Source organism: Microtus oregoni, unplaced genomic scaffold (assembly GCF_018167655.1).
Source record: "Microtus oregoni isolate MIOR12 unplaced genomic scaffold, Mior012 000153F_000, whole genome shotgun sequence".
In the NCBI taxonomy this organism is placed as follows: domain Eukaryota; kingdom Metazoa; phylum Chordata; class Mammalia; order Rodentia; family Cricetidae; genus Microtus; species Microtus oregoni.
The window spans coordinates 240,973-266,170 of NW_024544804.1; the positions used below are offsets into that span (position 1 = coordinate 240,973).

General features: G+C 41.5%; 1 protein-coding gene across 5 annotated transcripts in view; it reads right to left on the reverse strand.

Moving 5' to 3' along the window:
* LOC121445011 (6-phosphofructo-2-kinase/fructose-2,6-bisphosphatase 1) overlaps positions 1-25,198 on the reverse strand; it is a 69,239-nt gene that overhangs the window by 12,441 nt on the left and 31,600 nt on the right. For 4 of the 5 annotated variants that reach the window (XM_041646989.1, XM_041646987.1, XM_041646988.1 and 1 more), the window contains 7 exons: positions 23,292-23,417; positions 18,185-18,278; positions 17,131-17,197; positions 16,115-16,189; positions 15,618-15,674; positions 10,670-10,791; positions 4,211-4,418 (listed from right to left, as the gene is read on the reverse strand). In XM_041646989.1, the coding sequence (XP_041502923.1) occupies positions 4,211-4,418; positions 10,670-10,791; positions 15,618-15,674; positions 16,115-16,189; positions 17,131-17,197; positions 18,185-18,278; positions 23,292-23,385 (717 nt within the window). In that variant the 5' untranslated portion in view covers positions 23,386-23,417. Of the gene's footprint in view, positions 1-4,210; positions 4,419-10,669; positions 10,792-15,617; positions 15,675-16,114; positions 16,190-17,130; positions 17,198-18,184; positions 18,279-23,291; positions 23,418-24,001; positions 24,020-25,198 lie in introns of those variants that run through there. The other variant, XM_041646990.1, reaches the window with a different exon arrangement.

Sequence of the window (25,198 nt, forward strand, 5' to 3'; positions counted from 1 at the left end):
TACTCAACTTCATATAGAAAAACAAACAAACAAAAAACAGGATAGCCAAAACAATCCAATGCAACAAAAGAACTTCTGGAGGCATCACAATCCCTGACTTCAAATTCTACTATAGAGCTACAGTAATGAAAACAGCTTAGTAATGGCATAAAAACAGAAAGGAGGACCAATGGAACCAAACAGAAGACCTGGATATCAATTCACACCTCTTCGAACACCTGATTTTTGACAAAGAAGCTAAAATTATACAATGTAAGAAAGAAAGCATCTTTAACAAATGGTGCTGGCATAACTGGATGTCAACCTGTAGAAGAATGAAAATAGCTCCATATCTATCACCATGCACAAAACTCAAGTCTAAATGGATTAAAGACCTCAATATAAATCCGACCACACTGAACCTGATAGAAGAGAAAGTGGGAAGTAGCCTGCAATACATGGGCACAGGAGACCACTTCCTACGTATAAGCCCAGTAGCACAGACAATAAGAGCAACATTGAATAAATGCGACCTCCTGAAACTGAGAAGCTTCTGTAAGGCAAATGGCACAGTCAACAAGACAAAATGGCAACCTACAGAATGGGAAAAGATCTTCACCAACACCACATTGGACAGAGGACTGATCTCCAAAACATAGAAAGAACTTAAGAAACTTGACATCAAAAGAATAAATAATCCAATAAAACTGTGGCTACAGATCTAAACAGAGAATTCCCAACAGAAGAATTTCAAATGGCTGAATGACATGTAAGGAAATTCTCAACATCGTTATCCACCAGAGAAACGTAAATCGAAACAACTTGGAAATTCCATCTTACACCTGTCAGAATGGCCAAGAACAAAAGCACTAATGACCACATATTCTGGAAAGAATGTGGGGTAAGGAGAATGCTTCTCCATTGCTCGTGGGAGTGCAAACTTGAACAGCCGCTTTGCAAATCAGTATGGTGATTTCTCAGAAAGGAAACAATCTACTTCAAGACCGAACAATACCTTTGTTGGGTATTTACCCAAAGGATGCTCAATCTTACTACAAGGACATGTGCTCAACTATGTTCACAGCAGCATTATTTGTATTAGCAGAACCTGGAAAGAACACAAATGCCCCTCAATTGAAGAATGGATAAGGAAAATGAGGTACATTTACACAATGGAGTACTACATAGCAGGAAGAAAATGACATTTTGAAATATGCAGGCAAATGGATGGCTCTAGAAAACATCATACTGAGTGAGGTAACCCAGACCCAGAAAGACAAATATCATATGTACTCACTCATATGTGTCTTCTAGACATAAAGCAAACAAAAAAGAACCAACCTAAAGTTCACAACCCCAGACAACCTAGACAACAAAGAGGACACTATGAGAGACATACATGGATCTAATCTTCATAGGAAGAAGAAAAAGACAAGGTCTTCTGAGTAAATTGGGAACATGGGGGTCATGGGAGAGGGTAGAAGGGGAGGGAGAGGAAGGAAAGGGAGCAGAGAAAAATATACAGTTCAATAAAAATAAAAACATAAACAACAAAATAATCATTAAAACAACAAAATTAACATTTATTTCCCTCAAAAAAAGATGATGGACCAATATACAATTAGCATGGAAATAGTAAATTATATCTAACAAATATGTGCAATTATAAAGTGTCAAAAATAAAATTCATATCCTACCCTGAACCACTAAGGATGAAAGAGAAAAAGAGTATCTATGTTGATATTTGCTCACTGAATCCCCTACTAGATAGATCATTCATTCAAACAGGCCCACCTCTAACATACGTTGAGCCTAAGAACAAATGGATCCACCCCCATAGTCTGTATTCTTTCTCCTTCCATTTCTGATGACATGTAGCACTTCTAGATATCTTCACTACATGTATGAAGTTAATCAAAGCACATCACCAAGTTCTGATTATGCTCCATCTCTAGTGGTCCTCTTCTACAGAGTAACCTCAGGGCTACACTGGGCCTAAAAGTTAATATTCCTGTGACCATGGCCTGACCTCACGTGGAAACTATCAGATGGGTGCATACAGGCACTAAATCAGATTATCAGGCCATCAGAGAGGGGTTCCAAGGCTAGAAGTACCCAGTTTGTGGCCTGGAAGTATGGACTGAAGGATCTGAAAGACAGTTCTCTGATGCTTTGAATTCCTATTGCTAGAATAGGGATCCTGGTACCCAGTTAAAGGTCATTTGCACAAGCACTGAGTATTTATGGCCCTATTTTGGATGCTGAAATGTTAATTCTATCCAGATCCAGCCACTCAGAGAGAGAGAACAATGGCAGTGCAGAAGGGAACCACAAAAGGTCATGAGAGCCCTATGAACAGGGTGTTATTAACCAAACATGGCATGTCCTATCTGCACAAATGGGCATAGGCACAAATTTGTATGATAGATGCAAGTCAGCAGTCAGTGTTCATGGGTAGAAGCCCTTGCCTAAGAGAGTAACAGAAAGGCAAATCCCAACAGGTTACACAGTGCCCATCTCTGATTTCATATCATACCTATAAAATGCAAACACCATGCACTTATCCAGCTGTGTGGAAAGCAAACTATTTCCTGGTACATAGTAAGTACTAGTTAACTGAAAGCTCTAGAGATTGGGGTGGCTGACTTTTAAAACCAGGCCTGGTGCAGTGGGCTGATGAATGTGAAGGTTAGGATCTGATGCGTGCTGATATATACATATTTGTGTGTGCAGGCGGTACTCATGATTTCATGGTTACTTTTTCAATGGAGTTTTAGCTGTGCAAGTAAGAAAGAGTAGCTATAGCCAAGAAGTCCTGGAGATGAAAAAAATACCTCAAATGATCTCAGTCTCTGTTCTAGAGAGCATGAGATGTAAGAGTCAGGTCAGAGGCAACCAACCTCCAAAGGGAAACTTCCAGTCCATAGGGATCAGAAAGGTTCTCTGAGGACAGGGCTTCAGGGGCAGTCCTAGTTTGGGATATCTCCCTCCTATCCAGCAGGGGTACTGAGGCAAGGCAGGAAGGCCTGGTTTTCAGTCCTGCCTATGTTATCTTTTACTGACCATATGACCTGAAGCTGCTCTCTGTCTCTGTTGCTCAGCTTCCTTATCCATAAACAATGACAGTTATGCTCAGTTCACACTGCTGATGTCATTCAAAAAAATAGACGTGGAAGTGGATGGTACTGTGGCTGTGCATAGGTGTCCAATAAAAGACAGTAAGGGCTTGTTGAGTTGACTCAGTATTTAAGAGCACTGGCGGTTTTGGTTCCCAGCACCCATATGATGACTCACAACAAGCTATAACTCCAGGGGATCTTATGCCCTCTTCTGGTCCTTGTGAACACCAGACATGCACACAACGCACAGACACACATGCAGGCAACACACATACACACATACACATAAAATAAAAGCAAATAAAACTAAAAAAAAGACATTAAGAATCAGGAATACCTCTCCTACACTTCATTTTCTATCTATGTTATCCCTAAGTGATTTTCTCCAGCAACATATGTGCTAACAAGCCTGGGTAAAGAACCAGAAGCTGGGAAGTAAATCCAGAACCCAGAATGGAAAGGTTACTATATCAGGCAAAAAACAGGGAAAGTCATGACTTGAAAGAGTCAGTGATAGACCAGAATGAGGAGAGATATTCCCAAAGGCCAGTGACTCATGGGATAAGGAACGAATAGGGAGGACTTCCTGAATGACTAGATCTTGGAGCAGGATCAGGGCCTTGGAAGGAATGGAGTGAGCAAGAGGCAGGAGGAGGGTGAGGACAGTGGGGTTTCTCAAATGAGTTAGGGGGCAGCATCAACACTGAGTCATGAAGAAGAGGGATTCAGGCTGAGATCCAAAGGTCACTTATCTATGTACTTGACAGTTACCAGCTAACAGAGGGACCAAAGAGGACAGCAAGCTGGGCATGGGCAAAGGGCAGAGTGGTGAGGATGATGAAGGGAGACATCCAGTAGGGGAAGGGTGATGGAGCTTGAGAAGCAGCTATATTTAGGAAACCTTGGAGGATCATGCTACTGATCTTGCAGAAGCAGTATGCATATGAGAACCATTCAATATCTGTGACAGGACTCAGTGACTAATATTGGAAGAGACTGATCGATCATAATTTGATCCTTTTCCACTGAGGGATACTTCTTAAAATCCAGTCACTGGCCATCCCACTTGGGTTAGCCTAGTCTACCCACCTGAGTCTTTGGAGCTAACTTACCTGCTTGCCTCGAGCTGAGAGGCCAGAATCACCTCCAATGCGGCCTCTGAGGTTCAGCTCACTCTCACCATGCCGGCATAGGTAGATGGATCGGGGAGTGACATGGATGTTCATGAGGTAGTAGGCTGTGCGGCTCTGAACATGGTCCTGCACTCGATTTACCATGTAGCGTGTGCCCACGTCGAAGATCTTGATGTAGGACAGGTGGCTGGGCCAGACCCAAGGAGAAGCAAACATCTTAGGTGCTGACGGGAGGGAGGGTTGATCCCAAGAGAAATTCCTAACCACACATCCTGCTCCCAATCCTCCTCTGGAGTTTGGCTCCTACCTAACAAGATGTTATACCTAGTCTTGCTCTTGGTATATATTCTATAGATTTTGTTCCTGACAGCCCCAGGGATCTAATCACTGTGGGCTACCATCTCCATTCTTCAGCTTGAATCAACTTTTTCCCTTTCCCAATCACAATGCAATTGGCTAAGATTCTTCTCTATAGTCTACACCTGCAATTCACAAGTACTTTTATCTGAATTAAGGCACTGTGCTTTGGGTAGAGGATATCTGCCCTTTAGGAACTCTTAGAACAGTCAGAAACATTTACTTGTATACATGAATAATATTCAGCACTCCTGTCACAACAGCACAGTATGCCAAGTATTGGTGTGAAGGGTTACAGAAATAGTACAGAACATCATTAGCAAACTTGTGGTCCTGGCCCCAAGTTCCTGGTAGTTCCCTTAGTTATGCGCTCAGCTCTAGTAACAATAGACTGAGTACTAATCAAATACATCAACCTGTCTCTGAAGGAGCTGGGAGGCAGAGGCAGGATACCAACAGCTTGGAAGATTAGAACCATGAAGTAAGACTTCTACAGCTCCTGGAGCAGCCCTAAATCCTCTAGTTGACTGTAAGGAGCTATGAGAGCTCCATGGGAAGAGGTGTGGGAACTAGAGTCATAGGGTGACATAAGCAACCCAGGACCCTTAAGCTGTTGATGGTTTTGGTTTCAGAGAGCCTCTTCCTTGATCTTCCTAGAAAAGGCCTTTACATTTACAGCCTCATCCTTCACAACTCTGGGATCCATGTACAGTGGATCCCAAAGGACACTTGAATTTGTTGGATATTGAATATTTTCTGTCTATCCTGCAGAGACTGGGAGATTTTAAGATGCACAAATCTTCACAGCCATTATTCAGAGTAGAGGTCATCATGTAGAAAGTTGAAGCATGCAGAGAAGCAATTTTCCACAGAATGTGTCTCACTCCAGTGAGCTCTGATGTGATTTTGTTGCCTGGATATTGCCTGTACCAAATACTAGACTCTCTGTAATTCGAAGGGAACTTTCAAATTCCACAGCTTTGTCTGTTATCCTAAATGATTTTACAGGCTGTCTGGAGTTGAACTCATCATACAGCACCATACCTAACCCATGGTATTTTAATTCCTGTATTGCTGGTATACTTGGAATATTCTCTGTAGTCCTCTCCTCTTTTCATACTAAGAACTAATTAGGCCAGCTGTCTCAAAGTACTTTTCGTTTTGCTTGAAATGATGTACCTTGCTGATTTCCAAATATTTCCTATCTTTCAAAAGCTAGGACATTTAATCTCTCCAAGAAATCTTAGATTTAGAGCTATATAAGTTTATTTGTAATTGCTCAATAACAAATTATTATAAAAGTTTCATGTTCATCTCCCAAATTATGTAATTTAAAATAAAATATATAAACTATACTAATGAGAAGGTCCTGGTTTTATTTTTCTACTTTTTCATGTTGCTGCTTTTAAATACTAATTGTCAAAAAGTTGTAGGAAAGATTTCTTCTTATTTTTGAAAGATCCAACATTGCTTGCCTACTGAATAATCCAGTTCTTACAAGCATTCTTGCGTAAAGGTGGGCCAAGTTCCATGCTCTGAGTTCCTTCAGTCATCTGGTTTACTGATCCCAAAACTGGAGTCAACTGTGTATACATCACCTTCTCCAAATTACTGGGCATTCTAGCAAAACATGAATAGCCTTGCCTCTTTGGCCTCCTTAGGCAGTGCTAAGGCTGGCCATGACGCATAAGCTATAAATTTCTTTTTTTAATTAATTTATTTACTTATTAAAGATTTCTGCCTCCTCCCCGCCACCGCCTCCCATTTCCCACCCCCTCCCCCAATCAAGTCCCCCTCCCTCATCAGCTTGAAGAGCAATCAGGGTTCCCTGACGTGTGGGAAGTCCAAGGACCACCCACCTCCATCCAGGTCTAGTATATAAATTTCTATTAAATAAATAAATTTATAAAATAATTAGATGGGAGCAGATGTAGAGATTCACAGCTAAGCACTGGGCTGAACTCCCGGAGTCCAGGCAAAGAGAGAGAAGGGTGATAATATGAGCAAAGGGGTCAAGATCATGATAGGGAAACCCACAGAAAGAGCTGACCCGAGCTAGTGGGAGGTCACTGACCCTGGATTGACAGCTGGAGAGCCTGCACAGGACTGAACTAGGCCCTCTGAATGTGGGTGACAGTTGTATGGCTTGGGCAGTTTGTGGGTCCACTAGCAGTGGAAGCAGTATTTATCCCTAAGAGCATGAATTGGCTCTTTGGAGCCTATTCCCTATAAAGGGATACCTTACTCAGCCTAGATACAGGGGGAGGGCCTTGGTCCTGCTTCAAAGTGATGTGACAGACTTTCTTGACTACCAAAGGAATGCCTCAACCACTCTGTGGAGTAGATTAGAGGTGGGATGGTGTGGGGAAGCAGGAGGAGGGACAGAAGAGGAACTGTGGTTGGCATATAAAATGAAAAAGATTTATTTTTTTAAAAAGAAAAAAGGTGATGTTTCTCTAATTTCCCTCGTAGCTTCTTTGTCATTTGTATATAGGAGGGCTACTGATTTTTTTGAGTTGATCTTATATCCTGCTACATTACTGAAGGTATCTATCAGCTGTAGGAGTTCTCTGGTAGTGTTTTTGGGGTCACTTATGTATACTATCATATCATCTGCAAATAACAAAAGTTTGACTTCTTCCCTTCCAATAGAATCTCCTTGATCTCCTTTTGTTGTCTTATTGCTATAGCCAGAACTTCAAGAACTATGTTGAAGCGATATGGAGAGAGTGGACAGCCTTGTATTGTTCCTGATTTTAGTGGAATCCTTTATCATTTCTCTCCATTTAATTTGACATTGGCTGTCGGCTTCCTGTATATTGTTTTTATTATATTTAGATATGTTCCTTGTATCCCTGTTCTCTCCAAGACCAACAGCCAAAAGATACTTATGGAAATATTCAACATCCTTAGCCATCAGGGAAATGTAAGTCAAAACAATTCTGAGATACCATCTTACACCTGTCAGAATGGCTAAGATCAAAAACACCAATGATAGCCTATGCTGGAGAGGATGTGGGGTAAAGGGAGCACTCATACTGTTTCTGGTGGGAATGCAAACTTGTACAACCACTTTGGAAATCAGTATGGCGGTTTCTCAGAAAATTGGGAATCAACCTATCTCAGGAGACAGCAATACCACTCTTGGGCATATACCCAAAAGATGTTCAATCATACTACAAAGGCATTTGTTTAACTATGTTCATTGCAACATTATTTGTAATAGCCAGAATCTGGAAACAACCTAGATGCCCCTCGACCGAAAGAATGGATAAAGAAAATGTGACACGTCTACACATTAGAGTACTACTCAGCAGTAAAAAAAACATTGACATCTTGAATTTTGCATGCAGACGGCTGGAATTAGAAAACACTATCCTGAGTGAGGTAACCCAGAATCAAAAAGATGATGCCGGGCGGTGGTGGCGCACGCCTTTAATCCCAGCACTCGGGAGGCAGAGGCAGGCGGATCTCTGTGAGTTCGAGGCCAGCCTGGTCTACAAGAGCTAGTTCCAGGACAGGAACCAAAAGCTACGGAGAAACCCTGTCTCGAAAAATCAAAAAAAAAAAAAGATGAATATGATATGTACTCACTTATAAGTGGATACTAGACATAAACAAAGGACATTGAGCCTATAGTTCATGATCCTAGAGAAGCTAAATAATAAGGTGAACCCAAAGAAAAGCATACATTGATCTACCCAGAAAGTCAAAACGGGCAAGATTCCCTGACAAAATTGGGAGCATGGAGGTGGGGGAGAAGGGAGGGTGGAAGGGGAAAAGGAGGGGAGAGGGGAGGGGTGAGGAGGGAGAAGGGGAGGGTGAGGAGAACTTGAGGGAATGGGATAGTTGAGATGAAGGAAGGACAGAGATGAGAGCAAGGAAAGAGATATCTTGATTGAGGGAGCCATTATAGGGCTAGCAAGAAACGTGGCTCTAGAGAAATTCCCCGGAATCCACAAGGATGACCCCAGCTAAGACCCTAAGCTATTGAGGAGAGGGGGCCTGATCTTGACTTGCCATATAGTCAGACTGATGAATATCTTAAATGTCACCATAGAACTTTCATCCAGCAACTGATGAAAACAGAGGCAGAGACCCACATCAGAGCACTGGACTGAGCTCCCAAAGTCCAGTTGAAGAGTGGGAGGAATAAGAATATGAGCAAAGAGGTCAAGACCATGATGGGTTCACCCACTGAAACAGTCTATCTGAGCTGATGGGAGCTAACCAACTCCAGCCAGACTGGGAAGGAACAAGCATAGGAGGACCAAACTAGATCCTCTGAATATGGTTGATATTTGCATTGCTGGGGAAGACTGAGGGGCCACTGGCAGTGGCACCAGGATTTATCCCTACTGCATGTACTGGCTTTTGGGGAACCTATTCTCTTTGGATGGATACCTTGCTCAGCCTAGATATAGTAGGGAGGGCCTTGAACCTTCCCCAAAGCAATGTGTCTTACCCTCTCTGAGGATTGGATGGGGGTGGGGTAGGAAGGTGTGTGGAGGGACTGGGAGGAGGGGAGGGAGTGGGAACTTGGATTGGTATGTATAATGAAAAACAGTCTGTTTTCTTTTTAAAAAATAAAAAAGAAAAAAATATTTTTATTAAAACAATTAAAACTGGCCTTCTATATCTATCTTCTTCAGGCTCAATGAGCTCATCAAAAGAATAACAAAAACAAACAAAGCTCAACAGTGCCCCTCTAGGTGTCTAAACTCAGGTCTATTGGTTTTCTTAATGTCATTCTTTCCCTTCAACCCCCTTCCTGCAAGATCCTTCCATCATATCTTCCATCATATGCCATTATCCCACATAATGTCACTGTGGAATCTGAGAAAGTCACTTTTCTCAAGCAGAAACAACCTAGTTCCATTGCTTGTCTTCCTGAAAGAAACATGTATATGTTTGGTCAAGGAGCATGCACAGTGGGCAATCTGCAAAATTATACACGAAGGCTATGTGCCTTTTGCACTGAATTTTTAAGTCCCATTTGGTATTTCTTGTGATTCAAGGATGTGAAGGGTTAAATCAGGCTACAATTTGGTAAATACAGGCTTCATTCAGTATAGATGCGTTGCTGACTCAGACAAGCCTTTGACCTGATCAATCCGTGCTTGTCAGTTTCCCGAACTGTGAATTAACAATACCCATTTTCTTGCATTTCTAGTGGAGAAGACTGAAAGGATGCATTTAATCTTCTTAGGGTAATAATGACCAGTTACAGCCCTTTTACTCTTCAAACTTGGGTCTCAAAGAGTATGGGTAGCCGAAGTCTGTTTTCATTAGAACCCATTTTGAAAGAGAGCAAGTTTCTTTGAACATTTTACAACTAAACTCACATCTGCTTTACACTGCCAGCCAATACTTCTCTATCTGTAGCTAGTATTATGCAAGAAAATCTTATTTTATAGCTTTATAGGTCTTTTCATATGTTGAGTCTCTGTAAAAGTCACCGAAGGACAGAATCCATCTCATTTGACTGTATTTACACCTTCTGCATGTAAAGTTTCCAAAGACTTGCTGATTGAAGAGATCCATGAGGGGTATGAGAGGAGAAACAATAGGAGACAATACATGGTTAGACTTCTAATGCCACATATGACTTATGGTGGAAGCTTGGGTAGTAGCTTCAGCTTCCTAAGATTCGGTTTCCTCTTTTGGAAATTTTGGAAATTTAGGATATCAGCTCTACCACAGCCTCCTTTATGGAAGTACTATAAGGATGTGATAGAAGAAAGAAGGCAAATCTGTTTAGATACTATGGTGACATTCATGTGAATAGTATTTCTGCAATAGCAATACAATAGCCACAGAATGGAGGCATTTGTTTTCAGGGAGCAAAGTCCAAATCTGTGTCTATTGCATAAGAAGGCACTACTTTAGTCAACTTAGGAATACTTTCCATAGCAAAGAATCACTGTCTCATGGAAAACTGGACTGGAGGGGGTCATAAAGATATAACAAGTCCCACTTCTGATATTATGGATAGAAAAGTTAAGGCCCCCCAAAGGTGGACATTTTCTTAGGTCCCATAAGACATCAAAACTTGACTTTGGGTTGTTGTTAGGCTCTTACCTGTCCAATTCTTCATCCAAAGGTTGGTAGTTAATCTCATAGCACTCAATTCTCTTAAGAAAGTCTTCCAAAACCTTTTCTTTGTCACAGTCTATGTAATCAGGGCTGCCAAGTTTCACTTGCTGTGAGAAGGTGGGAAGAAGATAAATGTGGGGAAATAGAGACTCTGACATTGTATTTGGAAAGGGCCCTTATAGACAACTGACTACCATACACCACATTACAAAGGCAGGGAACTTAGAGTTTGAACAAGGGTTTTGCCCAAGTCAAAATTAGGCAACCAAAGAGGAGCTGGGCTATATTTTACAATGTGTTTTACTCCCAGTGCACATATTGCTTAACGCCATCTATAAGAGACCAGAAAACTGTGATGAGGAATAAGAATGAGATATTTTGACTTTATATCATAGAGACTTTCATGTATTTACTCACTGCTGAGAAAACAGGCATGTTGTCATTGGCTTTTATAAGACTGGCATCTCTTAATACTCCAATATCTACCTTTTCTTCTTTTTTTCCCCATTCCTCCATTTAATCACTTGAGCCTACATGGAATCTCACTTGCTAGCAGAAACTAAGCTTCTCTAATCATTTTTCTAAATAGACAATCTCTTTTTGCCTGTGTTCACTACAGCTTTGTGACTGATTGCTGGTAGCCAGAAAGATTTCTTCTTAAATTTCAGTTCATTATTATTTTATTATTATGTGCATGTACATGTGTATGATATTGTGTTGGGAGACATATGCAGGTCACAGTGAGTATGAGGACAACTTTGTGGAGTCAGTTCTCTCCTTCCACATTTATATGAGTTCTGAGGATTGAACTCAGGTCATCAAGCTTGTGACTGAATCATCTCACTAGTCCCAGAAGAATATTTCATTCATTTATTTATTATTTCTCCAACAAGGATATTTATAACACACACATTTGACAATGGGACTCTCCTCTTTAAACTCCTTCACAATTTCCAAGTGTCTTTTAGGACAAAATATGAGCTATTTTAGCAAATTAGATCATGACAAGTCCAATTGCCTTTTCACTACCATCCCTTATTGCTCTCATATTTGGACACTCATTTTGCCTTTTCAGATCCAAAATACTGATAGTTCCCTGGATATATTATATTTAGTGTATTTTATTCCCCATTTAAATTCTTTACTGTAGAGAGCTGCGTGGAGCCACACCTGATAATCAGCTCCTAATATTGGCTAAGGCCTGATCACGCAGTGATTGTCAGCTGCTTGCATATGCGTGAACCTATGGGCAGTGCCCACGGGGCAATCCGGGGTTGGCGGCCCGTGCCTTTTTAAGGGCTGGGAGAGGTTTTGCCCAGAGAGAGAGAAAGAGATACAATTGTAAAAAAGGTCCTGAATAAACTGCTAGCAGGAAGAGCTCCGGTGTTGCGTCATCCTTGCTGGTTGAGGTAGAGCCATGACAGTTGGTGGCCCGTACGGGGACAAGTGGTGGCCCCTATGGGGAACCTTCAAACCTCTTTCCGTGGAGCCCAGAACTTGCTGCAGTCAGGGGGTGCACCGGTAAATCCTCAGGTAAAGATTGGGGATCCGTGACGAAAAGCGGGTTTTTTGTTCTCACCAATAGAAAAAGAGAGAGCAAGATAGTAGAGCTACGACAAGAGTGGATGGGTCAAAATGAAACTAAAAGAATAGGATTTTAGAATGGGTGCTTCAACATCACACCTGATTTTTCTGGCTCTTAATGAGCTGTTACAGAGCACATTGGAGAGGTGTTTGGCTGAATGTGACACAATTGCTACTTGGTTTGCCGTCTCTGGCAATCTTAATGTGTCATCCTGTAACAAGCTTGGTAGAGATCTGGATTTTGCCGCCGAGCAAGGTACACTAAGGAAGGGAATTATATTCATGTGGTTTGAATTACCGAGACCTTCTGAGTTTGTAGTGGAGTGTGAGCAGCTGCAGCTCCAAGGCCAAGGAGCTCCAGACCGCAAGCACTGAGGAGCTGCAAAGCATGCAAACACCGGGGACCTGACTCAGGGCATAGAAGTGCAGCACAATCGCTTGGCCTGGACCTTTGTCCTAGCCTGGGGCAACAGGCTGGGATGGGATCTGCCCCCACCCTGAGGGGGTAGAGGCCTGCCACTCTGCCACGCTTCCACCTTCCAGCTCCTTAGGGAGGTGGAGTCTCCACCTCTCCCCTGTTGCCTCGACCTGAGTCCCAGCGCGACTGGAAAATAGCAGTAAGAATGCAGCGTCCCTGCTCAGCAGAAAGTAGCTAGACAGATTGACAACGCCCAAATTCCCTATAAGATAATTTAAGCGGGTCCCCTTCAGAGCAGAAGCAGGATCAGCTGGGCTAGGGAAGCCAAACAGGTGCACGAGGGAGAAGGTGTCTTCCATGCACTCAGCTGACAAGAATGAATGTGCCACGGGGGTATGGCAGCTGGGCTGTGTTACTTAGGGGACTGCTGAAGGAGCAGTGGTTTCTGACTGCTCCTGGAGTCTGGGGTCATGGCAAAGCCACTTCTAAAAGTCCCGAGTCTGATACAGTCACACACCTCTGTTCACTTGAAGGGAAGAGGGTGTGTGGGAAATAGTAGGATATGGAAAAAAAAGGACCCAGGTAAAAGAGAGACAAGTCTATACCCTAGTCTGTCAGACATTTCTATCCATCCGGGGCTGTGTGTGACCAGCATTCAATATGACTCATGCAGCTAATTTGCTAAAGAATTGTCTAGCTATCTTTTAGGTAATTGGTCTGGTGAATTCGAACAACAACTGGAAAAGCTGCGAGTGGTGGTTGCGACTACAAATTCGACACGCATGGATACCAGCCTGGTAGAAGGACTATCCTCCTGGATCATCATAGCCATGGATCATCTGAGGGAGTGGGCGGAAATAAGAGCCCTGGCAGGCTTAATGGTGCTTGCCTCCCTGGTATGCCTATGGTGCATTTGTCACATAAGGGTTTCACAACATGGCAGTGTAGTTATGATCATTCAGGCCTTCACGGCCATTGAAGCAGGACAGTCCCCTTAAGCTTGATTATCTATATTTGAGCACAGGATGCAAGGCTTGTGCACTGCACTTGATGTCAGAGAAGTCGACCTCAAGAAGAGCAAATCTGATTGCATGTGGGTTGGTGTCTAACTCCCACCTCTGTAAAAAGACACCAGACAGGTCTAGTGTTCTCTGAGTGGATGAAACCTGGACAAACACTAGTACATGTTCCATTTTTAACAGAGATCAGACCTCTACTCTTGCCTGTTGCTTTACAAAACAAAAGGGGGAACTGTAGAGAGCTGCGTGGAGCCACACCTGATAATCAGCTCCTAATATTGGCTAAGGCCTGATCACGCAGTGATTGTCAGCTGCTTGCATATGCGTGAACCAATGGGCAGTGCCCACCTGGCAATCCGGGGTTGGCGGCCCGTGCCTTTTTAAGGGCTGGGAGAGGTTTTGCCCAGAGAGAGAGAGAGAAAGAGATACAATTGTAAAAAAGGTCCTGAATAAACTGCTAGCAGGAAGAGCTCCGGTGTCGCATCATCCTTGCTGGTTGAGGTAGAGCCGCGACACTTTACCTGCAAAAACTCCTATGCATTCAACAGGATATTGCTGATACTTCCACTTGGAGGTCTTCCATGGCATTTCCCCGCACATGCAAGATTGACCCTTAACACTGTGTTCTTACAACCTTCTCTTTCCCTTTACCTCATCTCCAATCCTAAGGGATATATATGTCTGTCACTGTCCCTAACTAGACTGTGAGTTCACGAAAAGGGCTTTCATTGTTTCTATATCTTTAATGCCCACATTAGCTATTCAGGTGTACAGTTTCTCCTGAATCAATAAATGGATAATTGGGTGGATGAAGAGGAAAAAGATTTGAACATGCTAAATATCCCAAGAGATAAAAATAAGAGCAATGTGTAGAAGTTACAGGGAGGCAAATTTCACTTTGATTAGGCTACACGTTTTAAAAAGGCAATGACTATTTGTTACTATATGTATGGACAGAAATATAGACAAATACTTAGCTGAGATTTTAAGTGGTTGGTGAAAGGTTGAAAGAGATGGTCTTTAAGGTCTCTTATGCTCCTAAGCACCAGTAATTTAAGGGACAGAGAACAACAAAGGTTTATGAGTCTAATTCTAGTTAATAGGCTAAAAGCAATGATTATGATGTGAAATGTGGGGCACAATACAGAATATTGACTTTTGAGAAAGACAGCCATGCCAGGTTGCATTCCTACTTCCATCTGTACCAGATCTGTACCAGTCTTTGCCAATTTAACTCTTTGAGCCTCAGTTTCTCTTCTAAACAAACATGTAGGTTTGTTGGGAAAAAAAGAAGTCAAGCTTAGTGTTCGATGCATTCTAAGAGCTCTATATATGCTGTTTTCAGCTAACTTTATGGGAACACTGTGGCAAGCAAGGGAGTGCTTCTTAATCAAAGTAGGAGGAGCATCTCAGAGAGGAAGGCTTTAAGTTTATAGTTGTCTTTTAGGAATGATCCAAGCCTAAGACAGAATAAGGAAGATTGAGGGTTGGGGAGATGACTTAGTGGTAATGAGCTTGCCACACAAGTATGAGAACCTAAGTCTGGATCCCCCAAACCCACATGAAGCTGATGTGGTGGTGTGCATTTGTAATCACAGAGTTCCTATTGTGAAATGAGAAGTGGAGACGGGGATGTTTTAAAAGCTTGCCGGCAGGCTAGCTTGGAAAATGCAACAGAGAACAAGAAGAGACCCTATCTCAAACAAGGTGGAAGGTGAGGACTAACATGTGAAATTATCTTCTGATCTCCATATACACACTATGGCATGTGCATTTCACATTTTACACATTTCATACACAAACACATACACGATGTATGTGTGCATATATGCACATACACACATGTAGATTTAAGATGTAAATTAAATTAAGACTTAATTTTAAAAGAATAAGGAAGAGCGGTGTTCCTTACCTTGATGTTTTCTGCAATGACGTCAGGGTCATTACAAATAGACTCAATAAAAAAGACCTAGAAGAGAAAAAGAGCTTTCTAGCAGAGCATTATGTTTTTGGGGAGCCACACAAGCACAACCATTCTTGATATCCCTGAGTCATCCTTAGCGACATTTCTAAAAACAATGCTTTTATACAATGGTGCTTTCAGGATTCTGACTCCTATGAGGCAGCCTGGCTCTAATTGAACTGCCCCAGATTTCGGCTGGGTTTTGGATCTTACATGTTTCTCAAGACTCCTTCATCATTGCCACCTCACTATCCCCAGTATCAGCCTGTTGGTAACTAGTTTCCATTGCCTGACCAAGCATGTCTGTTTTGTTCTTCTCTGCTGTTTCTCAATTTACCCTGGAAAGCTAGATGTTGAGCCTACGGTGTTCAAACTGGCTGCTCTAAGTGCCCTACTTTGTATTTCTTTGTTATTTGCTCTAAGTAAGCATGGATGTGTTACTCTACCTTGTAACCATGTTCTTTAGCAAACTGCAGAATCAATGATCGTCGTTCTCTGGTAGTGTTGGTGGCATCAAAAACCTAGAGACATTTAATAAGATTTCTTAATCTTAATCTAGTGTTGATATAATACCAGTCTTCATTCACCGTTGTTCCAAGTGGAGGGCTTCCAGAAGGGGACAGAACTTAAAGTTTTCAAGAAAAAGAAGGGTTTGGAATTGGCCTGTATTACTTTCAAAAGCATTCACTGAGCCCTTACTGTCTGCTCAGAAATATCCTCCACCCTATGAATGTAATAAAGCATGAGAAAGCTTGGAAATTTTTCTTAGGATCATGTTACAGGTCAAGTAACAGGCCTAGAAGAAAGATTACTCTGATAACAGCCATGAATTGCTGATAGAACAATAATAGAGCTGCTACTCCAGATGAGGCCTGCCCTTCCTAAAGCCTTAGAAAAGTTCAGAAACAGGAAAAATTCTCTATCCTTAGCATTCACATTTTTGAGAATCTCTAACCCAAGGAATTAAGACATAAAATTGTAAATCACTCTCTAAAAAAAGAAAATACAACAAAAGACATGCTTCACAGCTTATGTTCCACAGTGTATGAAGTTCATGAAGTTGTATAGACTTTGGGTCTTGTTATTTTTGTATGGTATGTTTGTAATTGTTTGTAAGGATTTTAATAAGAAAGTTTATAACATTTTGAAAAAAGAAAAGAAAGAAATGTTTGTACTTTAGTCTTAAATATTTATACTGCTAAATCTTGAGGACAAATCAATGAAGCATGGGGCTTAAGAGTATGGATTCTGCAAATATTGCACCACCCTGGAAAATAAGTTAATCTTTCGTGATCTAAAATAGAGCATAATAAAGACAATTATCTCATGGGACAATGTGAATTAAATTATTAATATAAACAAAGTACTTAGAATAATGTATGGCATAAATAAATGCTTAGTACATATTATCTATTTTCCATAATGACAGATAGCCTGAGGGGGGAAATGGAAGATTATTTACCGCAACGTGACCTTCCTCACAGCTAAGATATTTATGGACGTCCTTTAGGGCTGCCAGAGCACACTGCCTGAAAAACAGAAAGAAGCAGACAATCCCTACTCCCAGGATGAGTTCCTCTTACCACTGTTCTCTTATGAACCATCTCTCATATGCTTTATAGTAAATTATTCATCTGTTGAACATATACACAGCATCCTTGTTGTAGGCATCATGTTAAGTATAGAGAGGTTATAGTTCAAACTGGCTCTGTGTGTACAGCTTAAGGGCATATAAAAGACATGTACAAGAAAAACTGAGCAATAAAAGCATCCTAGTTTTAGGACTCTAACTGTGTGCTAATGGAGCTCAAGCTGAATTGGTTGATGGACACAGTTAAGGACTAGGAATATGGTCTTTGAGTTAAAATGACTTTCTGGCCTAGGCAACATTGTAAACATGGGTATGAAAGAGATAATGTACTTAGGCTTTCAGCAAAATACCATCTCTTTAATAGTTACTCGTTACGGGGTTCTATAAAGAAGACATGGATAAAAAGCTGAGAGCCAGGTTGCACCTAGAAGTGCTTACAGCCACATAGGTAAAAGAGTTTAAGAGTTGAAATGATGACACTGCAGAGAGTAAGGAAGGCTGAGCTCCTGAAACACTGAATCTCAATGCTAGAGTAAGACATCTCTATGTTCTCGTACCAGAAATGGAAAACTGTAAATGCTTCTTGATAGGGAATGGCTATGATTAGAGCAGACTTCAAGTAGGTTGACAAAAAGGCCGGACAAGGCAGTATTCAACTCATGGCCTAGGGTAACTATGAAATGTGGCCAAACACAAATTGTAAACTTACCTAAAACACTGAGACTTTTTGCATTTTTTCCTATTCATAACTTGACTGAGTAATTCTCAAGCATGAAGACTGTAGATGACCACACTATGTTGAAACGTCAAAAGTTTGAATAGCCACAGAAGAGCGGACTACCCTCTCCTACTCCCCTAGTAGGATATGAAGAAAGGTCCCTCTTAGTCAAAGGGCACCACAGGTTCTTAAATGTTGGGCACTTACTTCCTGATAAGTTGAGCCTCCATGTTGTCTGGGAGAAAGAATTCATAGTTCCTGTAGCTCACTGCCTCTCGTCGATACTGGCCTAAATTAAACACTGAAAACAGGAAACCCTAGTGAAGAGGGTGAGAAGATTGTAGTGGCCAGAAATATGTTCTTGCTGAAAGGAACCTCAGAGGTAGAAGGCATAATTTATAGGAAATTGTACTTTTTTATAAAAGTAAAGTATACATATAAAGCTTCAAATTATGGGTACCAACTGATTTACTCCCTCATATTAATCCTGCAAAGTAGGGTTAACTATTTCACCTTTACAAATGAGGAAAGTAAAGCTCAGATGTACAAAATAGCTTCCAAGTTAATAACTGGCAAACTAGAATTCAAACACAAGTCTGTTTGATTCTAAACTATTTTATTTTATCATAAACTCCAACCCTTTAAATGTCCTATTCAATAGAGAAGATAAAGAAATGGTCAAAACAAGAGTGAATTGATAACATATACAGACAGGGTCTCCTGATTTCTAGCTACCAAGGTTATTTTACCATTTTATGTCATAAGGGAAAATCTAAATGTAAATCTCTCAAAAGCACTTTCCTACTTGTAATGAGGGAAAAAAGAGAAGACTGGAGAAAGAGATAAACAGTCAAAGAAACCATATTTCATTAATTCATCTAAGAAATAACTTTAGGATATAGTGGTGGATGGAATAAAAGTGGCTCCTGTAGGCTCATAAATTTGATTGCTATATTTGATTGCTTAGTCATCAGGGAGTGGCACTATTTGAGACAGATAAAGAGGTACGGCATTATAGGAGGAGGTGTGGCCTTTCTGGATGAAGTGTGTCACCAGGGGTGCGCTTTGAGGTTTCAGAAGCCTATGCTAAGCCTATAGTCACTCTCTCTTCCACCTGCCTGTGGATCCAAATGTAGAACTCTCAGGTACTTTTTCAGGTCATGTCTGCCTGCATGCCACCATGCTCCCTTACATGATGATAATGGACTAAGCCTCTGAAACTGTAAGCCAGCCCCAATTAAATGTTTTCCTTTATAAGGAAATAGAACAGTGACAAAGACAGAAGTTGGTATCAGGTAGCATTGCTGTGACTGACCTGACCATGCTGTTTGTTGGAGGAATATGGAAGACTTTGAACTAGAAAAGTGGGTATGATGTTTTAAGAAAAATCTAAGACCATCCTAGTAGGAACATGGAAGGCAGTGCTAAAGGCGATTTAAACTGTGGGGGCCCAGCTCAAGTTACAGAGGGGAAGATAATTAACAAGTGACCTAGAAACCATTCTCGTCATATTATGGCAAAGAAATGTGGCTACTTTTTGCCTTGTACTAAAAATCTGCCTCAAGCTAAACTGAAGAATTTTAGATTAATGGCACCAGTAGAGATTTCAAGGTAGACTAATAATGACTATGTCACGTAGTTATTAGTAATCAGTCTTATATAGATCTATAATGAAAAGGAGCAAGCTGAGCAAGGAAAATCACAAAATGTAGTTTGAGGAGAAAAGGGACACCAGGAAGTATAATGGAGAGCTAAGTGATGCTCAAGGAGATTAAAAGTTCAAAGAAAAGCCTGGTAGTAAATGGAATGAAGGGACTGGTGACCTCAGGAAAAGGCCCCACACCAAGATAAGATTTCAACTTGTGAAGAGGAATTAACAAAAAGCTTAAGTAGTGAAGAAAGCTAATGAAAATGTATTTGAACGAGGGGGTCATCTTCCGGCCCCAGCAAGCAGAAAGACTTGGCAGCTTTGGCCATGTGGTTCTGGCTTTGGAGTCCAGGATACAAGAAAGGGGTTATGGGATTTCCCTCTGTGGCTAAGGAAAGTAGCTGAGGCTAGGAGTGTGGCAGTAGAATCCCTGCATGGAAGCCTGAGAGGCCATTGTGTAGAAGCTGTAAAGGTTAAGTCTGGGTTGTACTCCAGACCCCAAGATGTTGTTGATGCCAGCGTTGTAGGATACCTGCCAAGGAGAACTGCAGACAAGGTGTGGAAGCAGGCCAACAGAGAGAAGGGTGTTATAGTCAACAGGAGCTGGAGATCTGAAGAACACTTGGACATTAGACATGTTGATACAGAATTTGGAGCTTGCTTTGCTGGATTTTAGTCTTACTTTGGTCCAGTATTTCCTCACTATGCTCCCTTTTCTCTCTTTTGGAATGGTAAAGTATATTCTGGTAAAGTATGTTAGAATTATATGATCTGCTTTTTTAAATTTTGATTTGACATGGAGTTAATGTTAAGAGATTACCATGAGTCTCAGAAGTCTTTGAATTTTGGACTTTTAAACAGTGTTGAGATTGTAATACACTATGGGGACTTTTGAAGTTGGATTGAATGCATTATATGTCTACAAGGCTATGGGGACCAGTGTATGGAATGTGGTGATATGAATAAGAATAGGTCCCATAAGCTCACATATCTGAATGTTTAATCATCAGGGAGTGGCATTAGGCACTACTTGAGATGGATTAGGAACTGTGGTTTTGTTGGAGTAGGTATGGCCTTGTTGGAAGAAGTGTTACTGAGGTGGGCTTTGAGGGTTCAAAACCTAAGCCAGGCCCAGTGTCTCTCTCTATCTCTGTGCCTGTGGATCAAAATGTAGAACTCTCAGCTACTTTTCCATTGCCATGTCTGCCTGTATGCTGACATGCTTCCTGCCATGATGATAATGAACTAAGCCTCTGAAACTATAAGCAAGTCCCCAATTAAATAATTTCTCTTATAAAAGTTGTCATGGGCATTGTGTCTCTTCACAGCAATAGAACAGTGACTAAGTCAGATACCTACTCTATAAAGTGAGATATGACTTCTGGGACACATGCATAAACATACACGCATATAGATTTTTGTGATAGGGCTCTCAAGAAGTTCATAAACTACAAAGTCAGACAGCAACCAAATCAGGTAACAGTGGAGCTCCTACAGAGTCCTTTAAGTGCTCCAACAGAGACAATATTGAACTAAGCAGAAGAGTGGGGGTGAAGGAAAAAGTTACATTTTGGGTTAGCTTGAAGTATCTGAGAGAAAGCAAAATTTGAACAAGTCCTTTTAGAATAGGTATCTTTTACTAGTGAGTATGAGGGTGAGGGTGGGAAGCAAGGGCACTGTAGGTAGACTACAAGTACGCAGACACTCCTTGAACAAAGGTATAATATCTGCAGGAAGCAAAGTATGTTTTGGAGAAAGGGGTAAACCACTGTGGCTGGGGCTTGAAAGGCTAGAATAAGTCAGCTGTGGATGGGTCTTGAAATAAAGGGGCTTGGTTCAAAACTTCAGACCAAGGAGACCCTTAGAGACTATAGGTATAAAGTTGAATAAACAGAATAAAAGTGGGATCAAGACAGAGACACATCTGCTACTATGCCATGTGCTTCTTAATCTGGTAGAAGCTCCTCAGGCTTGCAGTTCTGTAAAGAGGGGCTCTTTCCTGCCTTCTTTGCCTCGACAAATGTTCCCTTCTTTCCACAGGACCCATCTCAGACATATTCTTACCCATGAAGGTTTTGACATCTTTCAGTCAACAATTCCCCCTGTGAGCACCCTCAGAATATTGTCTGAGTCCTAGTCCACCCTAGGACTTGTGATGTACAACATTTAGAGTTAGAATTCTTCCAGGAAAGGCCTCGAGTCTCATTCAATTTTATTTCTTTCCTAATGCTTGGCATGGGCTTTAGCACTTGGGAAACTTTAGTGAATTAATTAGAGAAAGTAGATAAAGGGCAAGGAAGGATAAATGGAGTTGGGTGGGGAAGAGAAGATTTGGCACCAGGTGTAACTTGGTAGCAGAATATATGCTTCATTTATTATAAACAAAGCTCTGGGTTCAATCCCTTGCTGTGGGACAATGCTCTTGTACACTGTAAAGATTTGTTACTCATATTGGTTTAATAAAATGCTGATAGGCCAGTAGCCAGGCAGGAAGTATAAGCAAGGCAACCAAACAAGGAGAATTATGGGAAGAGAAAAGCAGAGGATAAGTCACTTGTCAGACACAGAGGAAGCAAGAGGAGAATGTTGCACTGAGAAAGGTATCAAGACATGTCGCTAAATACAGATAAGAACTATGGGTTAATTTAAGTTGTAAGAACTAGTTAATAATAAGCCTGAGCTAATAGACCAAACAGTTTATAATTAACATAAGCCTCTGTGTACTTCTTTGGGACTGAATGGCTGTGGGACTGGGAGAGACAGAAACTTCCACTTACAATCCCTTACATACAAAAAAGAGGAGAATTAGAAGATTTGATGGGAATGAGGGAAGGGGGATTGGATGGAATGGAGTAGATGCAATGTTGGGTTGAACAAGACAAAGGATTAGAGAGAAATAATGGATGGAGGGAGGGAGGGAGGGAGGGAGGGAGGGAGAGAGAGAGAGAGAGAGAGAGAGAGAGAGAGAGAGAGAGAGAGAACAGGGTCCCTTTATCTTCCCTTCAATACAGCCATGCATTAGACCTAGCAGAGAATGTCAGATTTGAAATTAATCATACCCTGTTTCTGTGTCCAGAGGTATGAAAAAAGAGGGTATTTCACCTTTTTGGCCTTATTTTCTGACTATGAAATAGTGAAAAATTATAATGATAAAAATAGTGTTATTGGGGCCTGGAGAAATGGCTCAATGGTTAAGAGTACTGACTGCTTGCTCTTCCAGATGACCCAGGTTTAATTCCTAGCACTGACATGGCAGCTCACAACTGTCTCTAACTCCAGCTCCAGGGGCCCCAACAACCATGCAAAACACTAATGAACATAAAAAAATAGTGTTATTGATGAGACAACGTAGTTGTGATGAAAAGTCCTTGCAGTACTCAGAGGACTGGTTTGAGTTTGTGAGCCTTCTTATGAGCCGATTTAGGCTTAATACTGGTTGTTTTATACCTAAAACCCAGCATGGCATTAGGCACAGAACATAGTCTCATGAAATGATATAATATGTAAGACCATTGTGACAGTGGTAACAGCAGTAGTAGAAGGTCTAATCCTAGAAACAGGGGTGTGCAGCATTTTCTGTACTGAAAGGTTTGGCCTTCTACTTTCCTCAGTTTTCAGTTAGTGGCCTGTGGTGGGGATATATAGTAAATTATTTTTGAGACATACCTTTAGTTGGTGTTCCTATCCAGTTGAGATATCGTGTGAGCTTCGTTGAGATGTAGGTCTTGCCTCGAGCTGGTAAACCCACCATGATCATCATTGTGGGGGAATTGGTGAACTGCGGTATGGATGCTGGAAGACAGAGAGATCTTCAAAAGCTTATCCCTACACTTAGAGGCTTTTCTGCCATTAGCTTAGAGATACAGGGTTGGAAACCACACTACTTCCAACATTATGAGAGAAAGGGAGGAGGTTAAATGGGCATCCCATCTTTTCTTAGACTCATCAGAAAATTGAGGTTGCAGTGTAGATAGCCAATTTAAACTTGTAAGAACAGGGATCTGCAGAGGGCAAAAGAACTCAGGTATTTCTTAGTTTATACAGACACTGCTGAACAACATACAAACTCATAAAAAGGTCCAGATAAAAATGACTACTGAATTGCTAAAGCTGGTTGTGGGCCAATGTGATGTTCATAAGGACTACAAACAGATAGCTTTCCATATTTTTCAATTTTCCCCCAGCTGCTAGTAGAGAAGACTGAGAAAAATCCTGGGAAAAGTATTGAAATTTTTGGCTTGGGGAGGTAAACAGAAAAATAACCATTGCTCAAATTCTGTCCAGAAAATTTGCTCAATTTTCCTGTAGAAAAAGCCTTACTATTCCAAGGGAAAGGCAGCAGGAACTGTATCTTGAAAGTACTGGTGGTAACTTACTGCACCTGGCAGCCAATCCCGATCAATCTATCCCCTTCTCTCCTGGAACTCAGGCCAAAGCAATTTACCTTCTCTCACCTGGGAGGGAAAACATTTCAATCTGCAGGAGGGGAGACAAAAGTTAAGGGCACTGATGCAAACTCTATGAAGTGGGAAGAAATACAGAAAATGTACCTGCCCAGCATGGTGCTAGGTCTACTTATTACATTTGGAGGACAAGAACAATTGTGATGGTCACACTGCCAATAATACACAAGGTCAACCTGCCAAGGACTGGGACTTAATAACATAGAAATCTTACTTCCCCATTCTTCATTACCAAACTAAATAACTTCCTTGAATATAGTAGTGAAGGGCATCTCTTGGGTATATTTGAGGGCAGCTTTCAAGAGTCAGCTCTTTCCTTCCACCTCAGGTCACGGGTCTGCCCCATGAGCATCTCTACTCCCTGAGTCATCTCACCAGCTCTCAGATCATACACGGGAAGCCGGTTATGGCATTGCTCACCTGTAACCCAGCAGCAAAAGTATATGCTCAACTATGTTCATAGCAGCATTGATTTTTTTATTTTTTTATTTTTTGGTTTTTCGAGAAAGGGTTTCTCTGTGGCTTTGGAGCCTGTCCTGGAACTAGCTCTGTAGACCAGGCTGGGCTTGAACTCACAGAGATCCGCCTGCCTCTGCCTCCCGAGTGCTGGGATTAAAGGCGTGTGCCACCATTGTCCGGCAGCAGCATTGTTTGTAATAGCCAGAACCTGGAAACAACCTAGATGCCCTTCAATGGAAGAATGGATGAAGAAAGTATGGAATATATACATATTAGAGTACTACTCAGCAGTAAAAAACAATGACTTCTTGAATTTTGCATGCAAATGGACAGAAATAGAAAACACTATCCTGAGTGAGGTAAGCAAGACCCAAAAAGAGGAACATGGGATGTACTCACTCATAATTGGTTTCTAGCCATAAATAAAGGACATTGAGCCTATAATTCGTGATCCTAGAGAAGCTAAATAAGAAGGCGAACCTTAAGAAAAACATATAGTCAGTCATCCTCCTGGATATTAACCTGGATGAAAGGAGACAGAGACAGAGTCCCACATTGCAGCACCAGACTGAAATCCCAAGGTCCAAATCAGGAGCAGAAGGAGAGAGAGCACGAACAAGGAACTCAGGACCGCAAGGGGTGCACCCACAC